Source organism: Hydra viridissima, unplaced genomic scaffold (assembly GCF_058129835.1).
Source record: "Hydra viridissima isolate aposymbiotic clone 2 unplaced genomic scaffold, HvirCarnegie_v1 scaffold_6, whole genome shotgun sequence".
Taxonomy (NCBI): domain Eukaryota; kingdom Metazoa; phylum Cnidaria; class Hydrozoa; order Anthoathecata; family Hydridae; genus Hydra; species Hydra viridissima.
Window position 1 is genome coordinate 11,164,115 of NW_028324305.1, and position 13,334 is coordinate 11,177,448.

General features: G+C 27.6%; 1 protein-coding gene across 11 annotated transcripts in view; it reads right to left on the reverse strand.

Annotated features, from left to right (window-relative positions):
- The window catches only part of LOC145190783 (calpain-7-like), a 34,776-nt gene extending 21,530 nt beyond the window's left edge, over positions 1 to 13,246 (reverse strand). For 2 of the 11 annotated variants that reach the window (XR_016453189.1, XM_090089859.1), the window contains exons 1-13: positions 12,931 to 13,246; positions 9,507 to 9,553; positions 9,118 to 9,234; positions 8,508 to 8,575; positions 7,876 to 8,016; positions 7,716 to 7,802; positions 7,486 to 7,548; positions 6,081 to 6,144; positions 3,457 to 3,542; positions 1,234 to 1,327; positions 1,034 to 1,144; positions 866 to 901; positions 669 to 780 (exon numbers count right to left, since the gene is read on the reverse strand). Coding sequence is in view for 10 of the 11 variants with exons in the window: in XM_090089859.1 (XP_089945985.1) it covers positions 669 to 780; positions 866 to 901; positions 1,034 to 1,144; positions 1,234 to 1,327; positions 3,457 to 3,542; positions 6,081 to 6,144; positions 7,486 to 7,548; positions 7,716 to 7,802; positions 7,876 to 8,016; positions 8,508 to 8,575; positions 9,118 to 9,234; positions 9,507 to 9,553; positions 12,931 to 13,147 (1,243 nt within the window). In the remaining variant the exon portion in view is untranslated. Of the gene's footprint in view, positions 1 to 668; positions 781 to 865; positions 902 to 1,033; positions 1,145 to 1,233; positions 1,328 to 3,435; positions 3,543 to 6,080; positions 6,145 to 7,485; positions 7,549 to 7,715; positions 7,803 to 7,875; positions 8,017 to 8,507; positions 8,576 to 9,117; positions 9,235 to 9,506; positions 9,554 to 9,786; positions 11,042 to 11,956; positions 12,215 to 12,930 lie in introns of those variants that run through there. The other 9 variants (XM_090089857.1, XM_090089861.1, XM_090089860.1 and 6 more) reach the window with 8 other exon arrangements.
- Positions 13,247 to 13,334: the final 88 nt, after the last annotated feature.

Below are 13,334 nucleotides of genomic sequence, written 5' to 3' on the forward strand. Positions count from 1 at the left end.
TCACAAGTAATGCTATAATTACATAGTTTATTACAAGCAATAAAACTTGTAAATAAGGACATGGCATAGGAAAAGCAAAAATTCTGTACTGTTTCTGCTGTAAAAGCAAAAGATAAATTTAGTTGTTCAAGTAAAATGTAATTTTACTATCTCAATGCAATAGAAAAAGAGGCGGTATTATTCACTTGTTTTGAGATAACCCACTCAAAATGGTAATAAAAAAAGTGATTTTTTTTCATTCAAACGTTACTTCTGAAAACTCTAAAGTTTGCTACCATCTTTTTAACATGTGCTTTTATGAAAAGGAATATATATAATAGGATAAAAAGGTTTTTAATTTGTAGTAGTCTATATGCCTACAAAAAAAAAAAAAGATAAGTTTTGAATATATCATTTTTGTCAGTAACAGGTAAATGGGTATGAGCAGCAATGTACATCTCTTTTTTTTTTACAAAGAAAAAAATTAAAAATTTTTTTTGATTAACATCATTATTTTTAAGTAACAAATTAAAGATTAAAAAAAAACTCTATACATAATAAAGCACATACTGCATGGAATGGAAGATATAAAGTAGGAATAAAAATATGAATAAAAAAAAATAATCCCAAATAATATTTTACAAGGAAGTAGGGAAGATTGTAATAAACTGCTTTTTAAAATTACAAACCTTTTTCAAGACCAGTTAGCATCCTGTCAAACAAAACATCATAGTTTATTTCTTTTGACTTAAGTGAAGCTCGCTCTGGTATCCAGCCAGTTAAAGCATTCAAGTCAATATTCTGAGAAAATAATTAATTTCATCAGATAAAAAGCTTTTTTGGAGAAAAATTAAATAATTTTGGTAATAATAAAAAAACTACTTACTGAATTTGAACCAGGAAAATCATAGCCACCCATTACCTAAAATTTAAATAATGAAATAGCAAATGTGAAACACTTATAGCTTTATAAACCAAAATTAGTAATTATAGTAGCAAACTTTTTAAAATAATAAGCAACCAATTTTTTTTTTTATAAAAAGTCAATACTGACCTTCATATATGCCTTTTCAAGTAAGCTCACCCAAAACTCATTGCTATTTTGTGAGAAGGAACACAGTAACTGTCCATCTTTTCCCATTGGAAGAAAGTCATCAATTATTACCTAAACAGTTTTATTTTATTCTGAGTGACTCCCTTTACAAATTTTAAATTACCCCAGTAACTGTTTTTTAAATGTTTTTCAACTCTTACTTTTCTTGCAACTCCATTAAAATGTAATTTCACCATATATTTTCCGCAAGGATTTATAATTGGAGTGCCATCCTTTTGCTGTGGAAAGATAATGCTAGAAACACAAACAACCAAAAACTTTTATAATATCAAACTAACTAAATGTAGAATCTAAAAAGGAATAGTTCTCTGACTTAAAATTTTGATTTATCATAAATTGAAAGAACATTTTTTTATCAAAGAACAAAGGTAACACTTTAACACTGTAAAAGTTATTTAGTTATTTAGTAATATACAATATATAAATATTTGAGCAAAGAAAGTTTTAAGAACATTTAGCTCTTGAATGAGACTGTGCTTAAACAAATATGTACTAACTGTATAGTGATAAAATATTGGCTAAAAAGTTTTTTTCATTGTTTCGGAAGCGTTTGTCTATTGTGGCATTTTGCATTTAGAGGAAGATACTAAGCAGGATAGCAAATGAGAAATTCTCAGTACAGCTGCAGCACCATTTCCATTTTGACACATGATGCCTTGTAATCATTAAAGAGATAGACTGCTTTTTTTGCCCGTAGTGTCAGTCAAAAACTGTAGCACAACCAGTACACCTCGGGATTAACAGTTATTTTTGAATCAAGTAAATCACACTGTACATTTCCATTCAAGTAATGTTGTCTGGCAACCTTTGTTATAACTATAACTAATTGGATATAACTGTTACTGAAAAAAAAAGTATATATATTCCAACCCTTCAAATAAAGCATTATCATTTTTTGTTAGTAACAATTACATCCAGCCAAATATGTAGTAATTTAACACAATAATGTATATAAATTCAGGCAGGGTGTGTAGAAGCTTATACAGCTTGAAGAATCTTGTTAGTGCTATTTTTGATTTTAGTTTCACTAATAGCTTTTTCTAAATGTTTGTTTGCACCATTTGATTGATACTGACTAGATTTTATTTCATAATAGCATCAGTTATAGTGGTATTTTGAAATCTGCAATGATGTGTAATAAGCTAAAATGAGTTACCAATAGCTTCTTCAATATTCCAGGCTAAAACTTTTGAAAAGCTCAAAAAGGTTTTTAGTTTACCAGATGTATGGACTATTAGTTTTGTCCAAATTAGTAAGATTTTAGGCAGAGCTAAAAAAAAAATATTTTTTAGCCTAAATTCTTACTAATTTGGACAAAACTAATAAGATTTCAGGCAGTGCTAAAGAAAACACACCTGAAACAATCACTAGTTTCACTGAAACAATCACTGATAACTCTGTTCATAAATGGATATATCTAGAGTAATATAAAATCCTATTTTGTATTTCAGGGTACAGGAAATAAGTGTTTCAATTTCTAGTGATATCAGAACATCCTTTAACAATCAAAAACTAATTATAGTTTCAATTTCTTCGTCAAATTTTTAAAACCATTACACTTTTGCAAGGATTACAGTTTGGTTTTAAAAATTTTTACTATTTCATTTGCAAATTGGACGGTAGAGACAAAAAATTCAGTATATGAAGAAAGTGTGGCCCAAGCATGAATCACTTACTCTAGGCCATAAAAATTTTTTAGTGATCTTTTAGTAAACCCTTATGAGACATTTTTACTACCATTACACATAAAGCTCAGCCTGGTAAAAATTTTTGTAAATGCTAAAGATGGCAATGAATTTTTATATCCGAAAGAACAATTCTCTAAACTCAGCAAGGCAAAAATTAAAGAGAAAATATTTGTAAGTCCACAAAACAGAAACTAATATAGGAAGAAAGCTTTGAAGAAAAACTGAATGCATGGTCAATAAAATTATTCATGGATGTCTCTGGGTGTGTCATGCTTGAAAGGTTTCTTTTGAATTTTTTTTTTTTGAAAAGCTATTAGAAAATGCAAATTTTTTTTGAAAAAATATTAGGAAGTGAATTTTCCTAATATCTTTTCAAAAATATAGTTTTAGTATTTTACATTTTTTAGTTGTCATTTTTTAATATAGTTTTAGTATTTTACATTTTCTAGTTGTCAAAATGTTTTCAACACTTGCATATTGACAAAATGTAAAAATTCTTTCTTTTAAAAGTCATCTTAAGAAAAGATCTATTAATAAAATACATATCAAAAACATGTTCACTAAAAGTAAAGAATTTTTCAATTTTTACCTTAATCTTTTTATAGAAAAAAATCATTTACAGAATTATTACAAGTTTAAAGAAAAAAAAATCACCAGAAGAAATTTTGATCAGACCTTGTGATAAGCTTCTTTTGAAATTGCCTCTCATAAGCAGCACTGATTGCCAAAGAAGCAACAAATGAACAATCTGATACAATGGTCTAAAGATTTAAACAATCATTGATTTCTCACCTAATTAAAAAAAATTGGCTTAATTTTCAACTCATACCCTGATGTTTCAAATAAAAATCATAGCATCAGTATTATAAATTAAAAAATAAAGATTTGTAAGCATTATTTTTACACAAACATAAAACAAAATCTTTAAGTGTTAAATTTTTCTGACAAAGATTGTAGCTTCCTTTTTTTTGACTTTTTTTAATTTTATATAATTGCTTTTAATTATGAAGCTTTAAGGCGCCTTATTAGTAAAAACTGATCCTGATATCTATAGTTAATCTGAATTCTAAAACTTTAACTTATAAATCATAATTAAAATAAAGTATGCTGTTGTCAAAGTAGGATTAGTACCCTTTGAGCAGACACAAAAGTGCCACCTATGAGGTGAAAATAGACAAAATCCTTTGTTGAAACTTTCATTTTTTTACTTTAAAGTGCAAGTTAGAAAACTAATTGTTAAATCTGATTTACTATCACACCCACAAGAAATTTAATGCATAAGTAACTAATACTTATATAGGTAAATAATTTTTCATACAAATATCTTGCATGGTTGTTAATTTATTGACATTTTAATGTTAAATTTTATCTCATTTTAACACTTTTTGTTCAAAAGCTAACACACATGTGTATATACATAAATACATACATACATACATATATACATACATACATACATACATACATACATACATACATACATACATACATACATACATACATACATACATACATACATACATACATACATACATACATACATACATACATACATACATACATATCAGATCCAGGAATGATTGATATATAAATGACATGCCAGACGGCTTAGTTTTAGCCAACACACTTCCTGATTTCAGGAAAGCTTCATAACTGATTTCAATAGAGCTCAAAGTTCTTAAGACCTTAGAGTTTTCATGATTTTTCAAGCAGAATGTTTGCCATTTTCAAATCACAAGAAATGTGTGGGTTAACTTCATTAGCCCCAATGAGGGACCTGACTTGCTGAACATTTACGTAAGTTTCATGTAGATTCTCTGCAACAGCAACTAATATTTGATGTTTGGACTGTGTATTTGTATTATTTGAGGTTTGATTGCGTCTTTGGCTACTCTTTGCTTCATAGGAGGGAATTTCTCTGAATCTTCAGTAAAAGGGTGTGTTTAAGAGATCTTCCAAATTCTTGCAGTGAACAACTGTATCAATTGAAGTGCCACTATTGCAAAAGAGTTTTTATTTCAGAATAAGTGAAGAAATCGCTCAATTGGCAATCAACCATTTGAAAACTGGAACAGAAATTAGGTTGAACTAATTCACCAGATGATGATTTCTTCATCCTGATGTTAGACAATGCTGTGTTGAGCTGAATTTTGATGAAATCCTTTAGTAACAATAGAAGTGTGAATAATTTCGCCCTTGTGCCACTGCCACCTGGATATTTTATTAGATTTTTATTGAACAATAGACAGCACTCATTTCAACAAGGCAACTTTTCACTTCAAATGAGCATTAAAACAACTAAGAATTGTTAGACATGTTCATTAAAGTTGCAATTTTATTCAACAAATTATCATTTAATGTTAATCCAGTTAACCATGCAAGGTGTACTGTTTTTTGTGGTGAGACTAGCTTTTGAGCAATGACACTTACTGTTTAGCAGATTTAAAATCTTTTGTAACTAGACCTTTTATATTAAGACTTGCCATCATTTTTTAATTGTTCAATAAAGTAAAGATTTTATTTTGAAAATAACACAGGGTCTATTCTGATCTTTACTGACATGAAAATTTTTCACCTAATATTGAGAATGGGCTTTATTTTGAAATCAGTTGCAAAACATATTTAAGTTAGAATATATCATTTGGAAAATAGAAACAAAATTTTTGTAATGTCTAAGGAATTTTTAAAACATCAAAAACATTTGTTTTATCAATCACAAAGGTACATAGTCATTTCTCAGAAAAAATGCATTGCTCTATGCAATCAATTACATCTAAGAAAGAGGCCAAATAGACATTTTCAACCACAGTTAACAAAACTAATTCTTAAACTATTTTAGCTGTACAGCAACTTTAATGAACATTAAAATGTTAACAAATCAACAACCATGCAATATATTTGCATAAAACATATCTACTTATTAACATAGGTATTAGTTTGACATCCTCCAATTTTCATGTGGATGCTGGCAGTAGCTCAAACTTAATAAGGATTTTTCTAACTTGCATTTTAAAGCATAAAAACTGTAGTTGCAACAATTTCAAAGTCAATTTATTTCCACAGATTTTTTAGTTGGATCTCAAAATTTACATTTCTGGACAGTTAAATGTGGCAACTATTACCCCATATGAGTGGCACTTTTAGATCAGCTCAAAGGGCATTTATTCCTACTTTTGACAACTGTTAATACAAAAAAAAAAAGGTACTTAATTGGCTGACACAAAAACTAAATATTTTATCAGATAAATCAAAAAAAAAAAAAAAAAAAAATAAGTAAAAAAATTAAAAATCTATATAACCTGCTTGATACTTAGACTTGAGACAGCAAAAATCATTTGTGGATTTTCACACAGATCAGATGGTCTGTTAAAAAAGAAATTAATAATAAAAGTAAATTTTAGATGGTCTGTTAAAAACATAAGATTAGTTTCTGAAATCACTAATTGCTAAAATACAATCAGGTATTTTGTTAGCACTATAAAACATAACAGTTATTGTAGGATCTTTATGATTTACCAAACCTAATTCAGAGAAATTGCTAATCATAATTAGCTACAGGTTTTCATTATCTTTCTAATGTCATAAATAGATTCTGCATTGAAAAACTTTCTTGTCTTTTAAGGCAATCCAAATATTGACCCAGTTATTAGCTTTTTTGTAAGAAGTGAAGTGCTACTCTGCCAGGCCATGAATCATCAACTTGAAAAAGTGGTAGCCAGAAGAAGCAATATCTGGTAACATGGTGGGTGGGGTAGGATATCTCATTGAAATGCCTCAAAGTTTCCTTGACAACTTTTGCAACATGTGGCTGAGCATTGTTGAGCTGAAAAATCACTTTGTCTTTTAGCATATTGAGGGTATTTGAACTTCAATACTCTGCTCAATTGGATTTTTGTTAGTATTGTTTTTGTTTTTGCACTCATGGCCCTGAAATTAATTGAAGTCGCTTGCCAATTCACTCACAAGATTTCAACAAGCTCCTCTTGAGTTTGAAATGAATCTTGGTCTGATAATGTCTTCAACTTAGTTTTACTGACCTCCCTTTGCATTCTTTGTCCCTGGTGTCAATATTGCCACTTTTAAAACACTAGAACTAGTACTTATCTTTTTTATTGATTGAATATGTTCCTCATATGCTTTACATAGCAATCGATGTCCATTTGTACTTCAAATTAAAACAAAAAAGCAGTACTTCCCGCAAATTGCATTTTGGTGGCACAAACATGGTAAGAACACAAAGAAAGTATGTTGTTCACACTTCAGCAATATGATAAATACTGATTTTTAGCAGGAAATCACATTGCTTCAACATGATGGTTCAATCCAATTTGATACTAGTTATGCCATCTTTTCATCAAAACTTATTCACACCTACAACATCAAGTTTGATGGTGTAAGATGTGTACATAATGGTGGTTATGTTAAACAAAGAATGAAAAGAATGAAAAATATTGTTTTTTCTAATTTATACTCCATTCTTTTCTCTTACTAAATCCATGTAAAAATAGCAGTGAATACAAAAACAATTGAATCTATTGTTTGTATTAAGTTTACATACCTTTGTATAAGTTATATAAATAAAATTATGAAAGCTATTCTTCCTTTGAGACAATTTTCACTATTTTTCCTTCCATATCTTTTGTTTACAATTATTCTCTCCTAAATCTAGAGTAAAGAAATAGTGACTCATGAAAATCTTATAACCTGACCCATGATGCAAATCTTGATTGTTGCTTTGGTGCCAATGTAAGAAGCCCATTTGGATCTCTAAAATTTAGAATAGGTTAGTTTAGAGTTTATTTTGATTTACCGATATCCATGTTCACCATCATCTACATTGTCATTCTGATCACATTGCCATTTCTATCACCATAATTGCCATAATTATAAGTTAAACAAAGACTACTTAAATAGAATTTAAAACCATAACATACACAAAGGGTATCTTGTAGGCAAAGCGCTCATTTACATCAATGTCAAGAATAGGAGGATAAAGATTGTTATTTACATATGATGTGAGTCTAAATAAAATCAAAGATTCATCACTAACCTATATGAATAACAACTATCTGTTTCTTTAAAGAAAATTTATACCTTAATGTTTCAATTTCACTGGACAAAAGTTTTTTTTTATTGGAGTTTGTTGCTTTCAAACTGAGAGATAAATTTTCCAGAGAAAAATTGCTATTTTCTGCAGCTTCAGGCGCTCTTTTAGTGCTCTTAATAGTTTCAGCCCTAAGTTTAAAAAATATACATATAAAAAAATTACAAAAAACTTTAACTAAGTATTATGTTTAATTTTTAAAGGTAAGTAATTCTTGCGAGTATAGATAAAGTAAATTTGACCACAGGTTCATTTACATATACACTTCACCTCTTCAGAAAAAGAAAATAGCGATTAAAAAAAAAAACAAATCAATCAGAAAATATTTTAGAGTAAAAATTTGCATGATAACTTTGTATAACTGAAATCACCAGGAAGATGATTAGTACCATTATTTAAAGGGAGTAGTAAATGCAACTGATTTAAAAAAAGGAAAATTAATTAAAAAACAAAGTATAATAATTAAAAGTTTACTTTAAATATAAACTAGCCACTAAGATTAGAAAAAGAAAATAATTTATCTTAAAAGTAAACATTTTTTTGTTACAAAAAAGATGAACTTTAAAATTAACCAATTATTAGTTCTTAACAAATTATTTTATATTTTACAAATAATTTCTACCTCTCAATTGCCATTTTTGCCCATTGGCTGCATTTATTTTTAATTTGCTCATCTGATGTCATTTTTGTCTAAAAGTTTTATTTGATTGTTTTATTTGAGACCATTTTTTGCATTTAATAAACATAATTAGAATACCACCCTGCTTAAAAAATCAAACATATCTAACAAAAGCACAAAATCAAATTAGTTCATTTTTGCGTTAATTAAATATTCTCATCAAATAAAGTAAGCACATTTTCTTTATTCAAAACTAAAATGGTTGACCATATCAATAAAAGCTTTTAACAGAAAAACTTTTTTTCAGTTACTGTTTATTTTCTAAGCAGGGCAGCATGGTGCTTTGACTGTTCTAATTTAAAACATTGAATCTGGCAAATTGTCATGTCTAAAAAAAATTTCATGCATACTGTTTTTTTCAAAAAATGTAGTATCAAAAAATTCAAAACATAAGATAAACCCACAAAAAACCTAATGATTTTAGCTTCAATACTTTAAAATGTCTCAAGACAATATAAGAAAATATGAATATAACTTCTTAATACGAAAAAACTCAAGACTAATGTTTTTTCTTGAAAGTATTTAGCATTAAAATATAATATTTAAAAAATACCATTTTTAGACAAGATTCAACAACATCAGTATACAAAGGTAATGCAGTTGATTGATGGCCATTTTCATCTTCAGTAAGAGCTTGCGATAAAAGAAACTGAATTTGGTCAAAGTCTTTCTGAAAATAATTTTAAAAAAGCTTTCAGTTGATTCTTGTAACTTAATTGTTTTCAGAAAAATTTTACAAACTTTAGAAAAATGAAAAATGCAAAACTGATGGAAAGAGAAAACAGAAAAAAAACAGTTTAAAAGATCACAAATAAAAAAGGATGTGATAATTCGATTTAAAGGTTTATAAGCTAAATTATCATACAAATGAATAAAATTTGTGACAAAATTTCCAAAAAGAATTTTTAAAATCTTTAAATTCGGTTACTCAAAACATTTTACCTGCTCATAACATTGGGAATTCAATATTGAATGGTTTTGATGTTTGGCTAAAAAATGCAAAGACTATTTTTATAATTCAACAATAATAATTGGTTTTAAGTTTAAATCTAACAAATTTGTCTTTTAAAACTATATAAACCATGTATGAATTTATCTCTTTGTTTATAAACCTGTGGGTTTTTGTGTGATTCAATTTACAAAAGTAAAATTATCTTTATTTGTTAAAGTACTTATCAAAAAATTCCAACCTAATTGATGTAAACATGATATAAACTATTACTTAAATGATTTTTTGTAGTGATGTTTTCTAAAAATATACAACTTTGTATTGATATATCTTAACATTTTCACCACTCATCCAGTTGCCTTGTCTGTAGTTTCTTTACTTGTCTGTTTCATCTGAACAATTTTTTTTCATAACTCAGTTAAAAATCCTTTTAGAGTTTTTAGTAAATAGATAACAGTATCAAACAAATTGAGTTAAGTTATATTACTTCGCCAAAATATGATGTCACTTGAGAGAGAGAGAGAATCTCAGTATCTATGATCATTTAGTATAAAAATAAGACTTTATCTAATTGATAGATTCTTATAAGTATAGAAACTAAATATTTTCTGTTAAAAATTAAATATTTTATAAAATCGAGGAAATCTGAAGACTAGTAAACATATACTTAAACTGCTCTGCGTAAAGTTAAATTTCTTTTATAAAAAACATTTGTAAAAAAATTCTCATACATTTTAATTCTCCTGTATCATGGAATGAGTGTTGACTCTTTAAACAATCTTGATTAAATTAAAACAAAAAAATAAAAAAAACAAACACAAAAAAACAGGGTTGCAAAAAAAAACGTTTTTTTTTAAAAAAAACCAAAAACCATTGGTTTTTTTAAAAAAACCAAAAAAACCATGGTTTTTTTGGTGTAAATGAGATTTTTATTTTAAAATGTCGTATTTAGTTATCCTTTTAAATTAAAAGCATAATGCATTTTATTTGAATAAACTATATTCTTTATCAATATTACTGCTATATTTCATCAAAATTATTCAATACATCACTGTTTAATGTTATATATATAAATACAAGCTTTGCTGCTTTTTCTACCCCCAACTGGTTTCTTAACTTAGAATGAACAAGGCCGAAAGTTGAAAAAATTCTTTCAATTCCTGCACTAGAAGCTGGTGCATTTAATAAACCTTCAATATCCATTATGTTACAATCCACAATTTTTAGAGATTTCCAACATTCTATTGGTGATACATTCTTTAAAACAGAGTTGCTATACAAATAGCTTTTATCAAATGGAGCAGATTTGGCTTTTAATTTAATTATTATTGGTAACAAATTCTTGAACTCTTTATCTGCAAAATTCATAGCAGCTTCATTTTCATTTTCAGAAAGATTAGATCCAAAATATCTAGGATCTAGTGTGTTTGCTAGGAAATGAGTATCACTGACAGTCTGAAGATATCTAGATTCAACTATTTTTTTTTTTTTTTCGTTTGATAAAAATGATAAACTGTTCATCAAATCTTTAAAAATTTCAACAGTGTCACTTATTTCTGTTTTATCTCTTTGGAACTTATCTAGAGCTACTGCAATTGGTTTTTTGCTCCAGCTTGAAGATTATTTCTTAAATATTTTATTATTTGTGTAACATGCTTGCTCACATTTTCAATGTTAAGATCATTTGCTAAAAGATTCAGCATATAAGCAGCACACCCATAAATTATGATAATATCTCTTCCAGATGACAGTACTTGTCTCATTGATTTCATATTAGCTGCATTGTCAGTCACAAAGCTTTTTACTGTGCATCCAAATTTATGTCTTACAGAATCTATTGCTTCTCTTACTAATTGTAAGATATTCACAAGCATGTGAATGACCAGAAGTGTTGATTGTTTCTACTAAAATGTTAATTTTATCTGTAATTACAGAAATAAAAACTATAGGTTTATTATGTACATTACTCCAGCCATCTAAAGACGTGGCTACAATTTTCCCATTCAATACATTACATTTTTCAATTTCTTTTGTGTAAACCCTATCTAATACTTCTCCTCAAATTTGATTTCTATTAGGTAGAGTGTATCCTGGATGAAGCATATTGATAGATTTTTTAAATTCTTTGTGTTCAACTGTTCTGAAGCTAGAGTTTGTACTGTATAGAAATCTACCAAACTGCAGATCAAATAAATCTTTTTCTTTGAGGCTTGTTTGTGTGAAAAACTTATCAATTTTCAAATATTTATCAGCTGATGTTGAATTGGGCTGAGACCTTTTCATTTGTTGTTGTGATGTTGATGGTGAGTTACCTTTAAAATGAAATTGCAGTCTAGTGAATTATTCTAAGTTAATATGTCTATATGTGATAGTTATTTAAATATATATGTTTATGACTTAGGGAAAGTATAAAATTTTAAATGATAATGAGTAACTTAATTACCTTGAAGAAGTTGTTGATCTTTAATTGACTCCATAATTTCATGGGGTTGTGATTGCTTGCACTTTTTTATATGTTCATGCATCCTTTGAATTTGACCTTCCATTTCTTTTCTACACACATTACAAACTGCTCTACACCCCTTTCTTTCTGGAACAGCCACCTGTGTATATTTTAACCAAATCATATCACATTTGCGCCCAGTTTTTTGAGACATTTTTGTGGTATCAATAAATTATGTTAGAACTGCTTATACTTTTGCTAAACATATAAATTTATATATATCGTTAAGAAAACTTCCTGATGAAATAAGTTCATCAGAAAGCAATGCTTCTTGATGAACCTATTGAAGGAGAAACAGCCTGTAGAAGAAAACAAATAAACAAGTGTTATTACTAATTTATTACTGCTCTGTTCTATAAGAACACTGAGGACTCAATTCTATGAAAAAACAAAAACAAAAATCATGGATTTAAAAAAAAATATCTATATTTATAAACATAACCCTGTTTTAATTTCCTGTTGTAAATTCAAATCTTTTTAAAAAAATATTAATTTGGTTTAAACCAACATTTTTTAAATTGGTTAAAACCATGCAACCCTGCAAAAAAAAAAAGTTTTATTATGATTAAAATATTTCTTTCTTACTCAGCAGGATAGGCTTAATATTATTTAATGTTTGTTACCTGTTTTCATTTCTGAATTAATACATCTGTTATTTCTTATTATTCATTAAAAAAAGTCAGGGTCAAGATACCTCTAGAAAAACACTATATTCATGAACTAAATGTTAAATTAGAGCTTAGAACAAAATATCTACATTAAGTGAATAAGTGTGTAAATATAACTCTTTAAAAATATTGAAGCAATATAAGTTTTTGTAAATGTGCTGTAAAAAAACTACTTAGTTTTGAAAGTAAACAGGTTTTTTTTCATACTTATAAAAATGAATTTAAAATTTAAAAAAAGACAATTACCAGATGAAGAAGCTGCTAGATATTCTGCTCTCTCCATATACTGATGCACTTTTACTTTAGCATCTGTTAAACTCTGATCCATTGAAATTACTTTTAATAATGCCTCTGAGGCCTCTATGTAGAAAAACTTAGCTAATTCGTGTTCACCAGCTAAATCATGAGTAACAGCTTTAGCTGCAAAATTCATGCTATCTTTGAAAAGTTGCTGTACATCCATTCTCCTTTATATTGTGCATCCATCCATGTATGTTGTGTTTATTATGTTTAGATTTTAATAATAGTGTTTAACAAACTAAACCAATGAGAATATTAGATTTAGGTAAAGAATGATAATCAAAAATAGTTCTAACAAACTTATATTTAGATCTATGAAAAAAAAACTCATTGATATTTAATGTAACAAC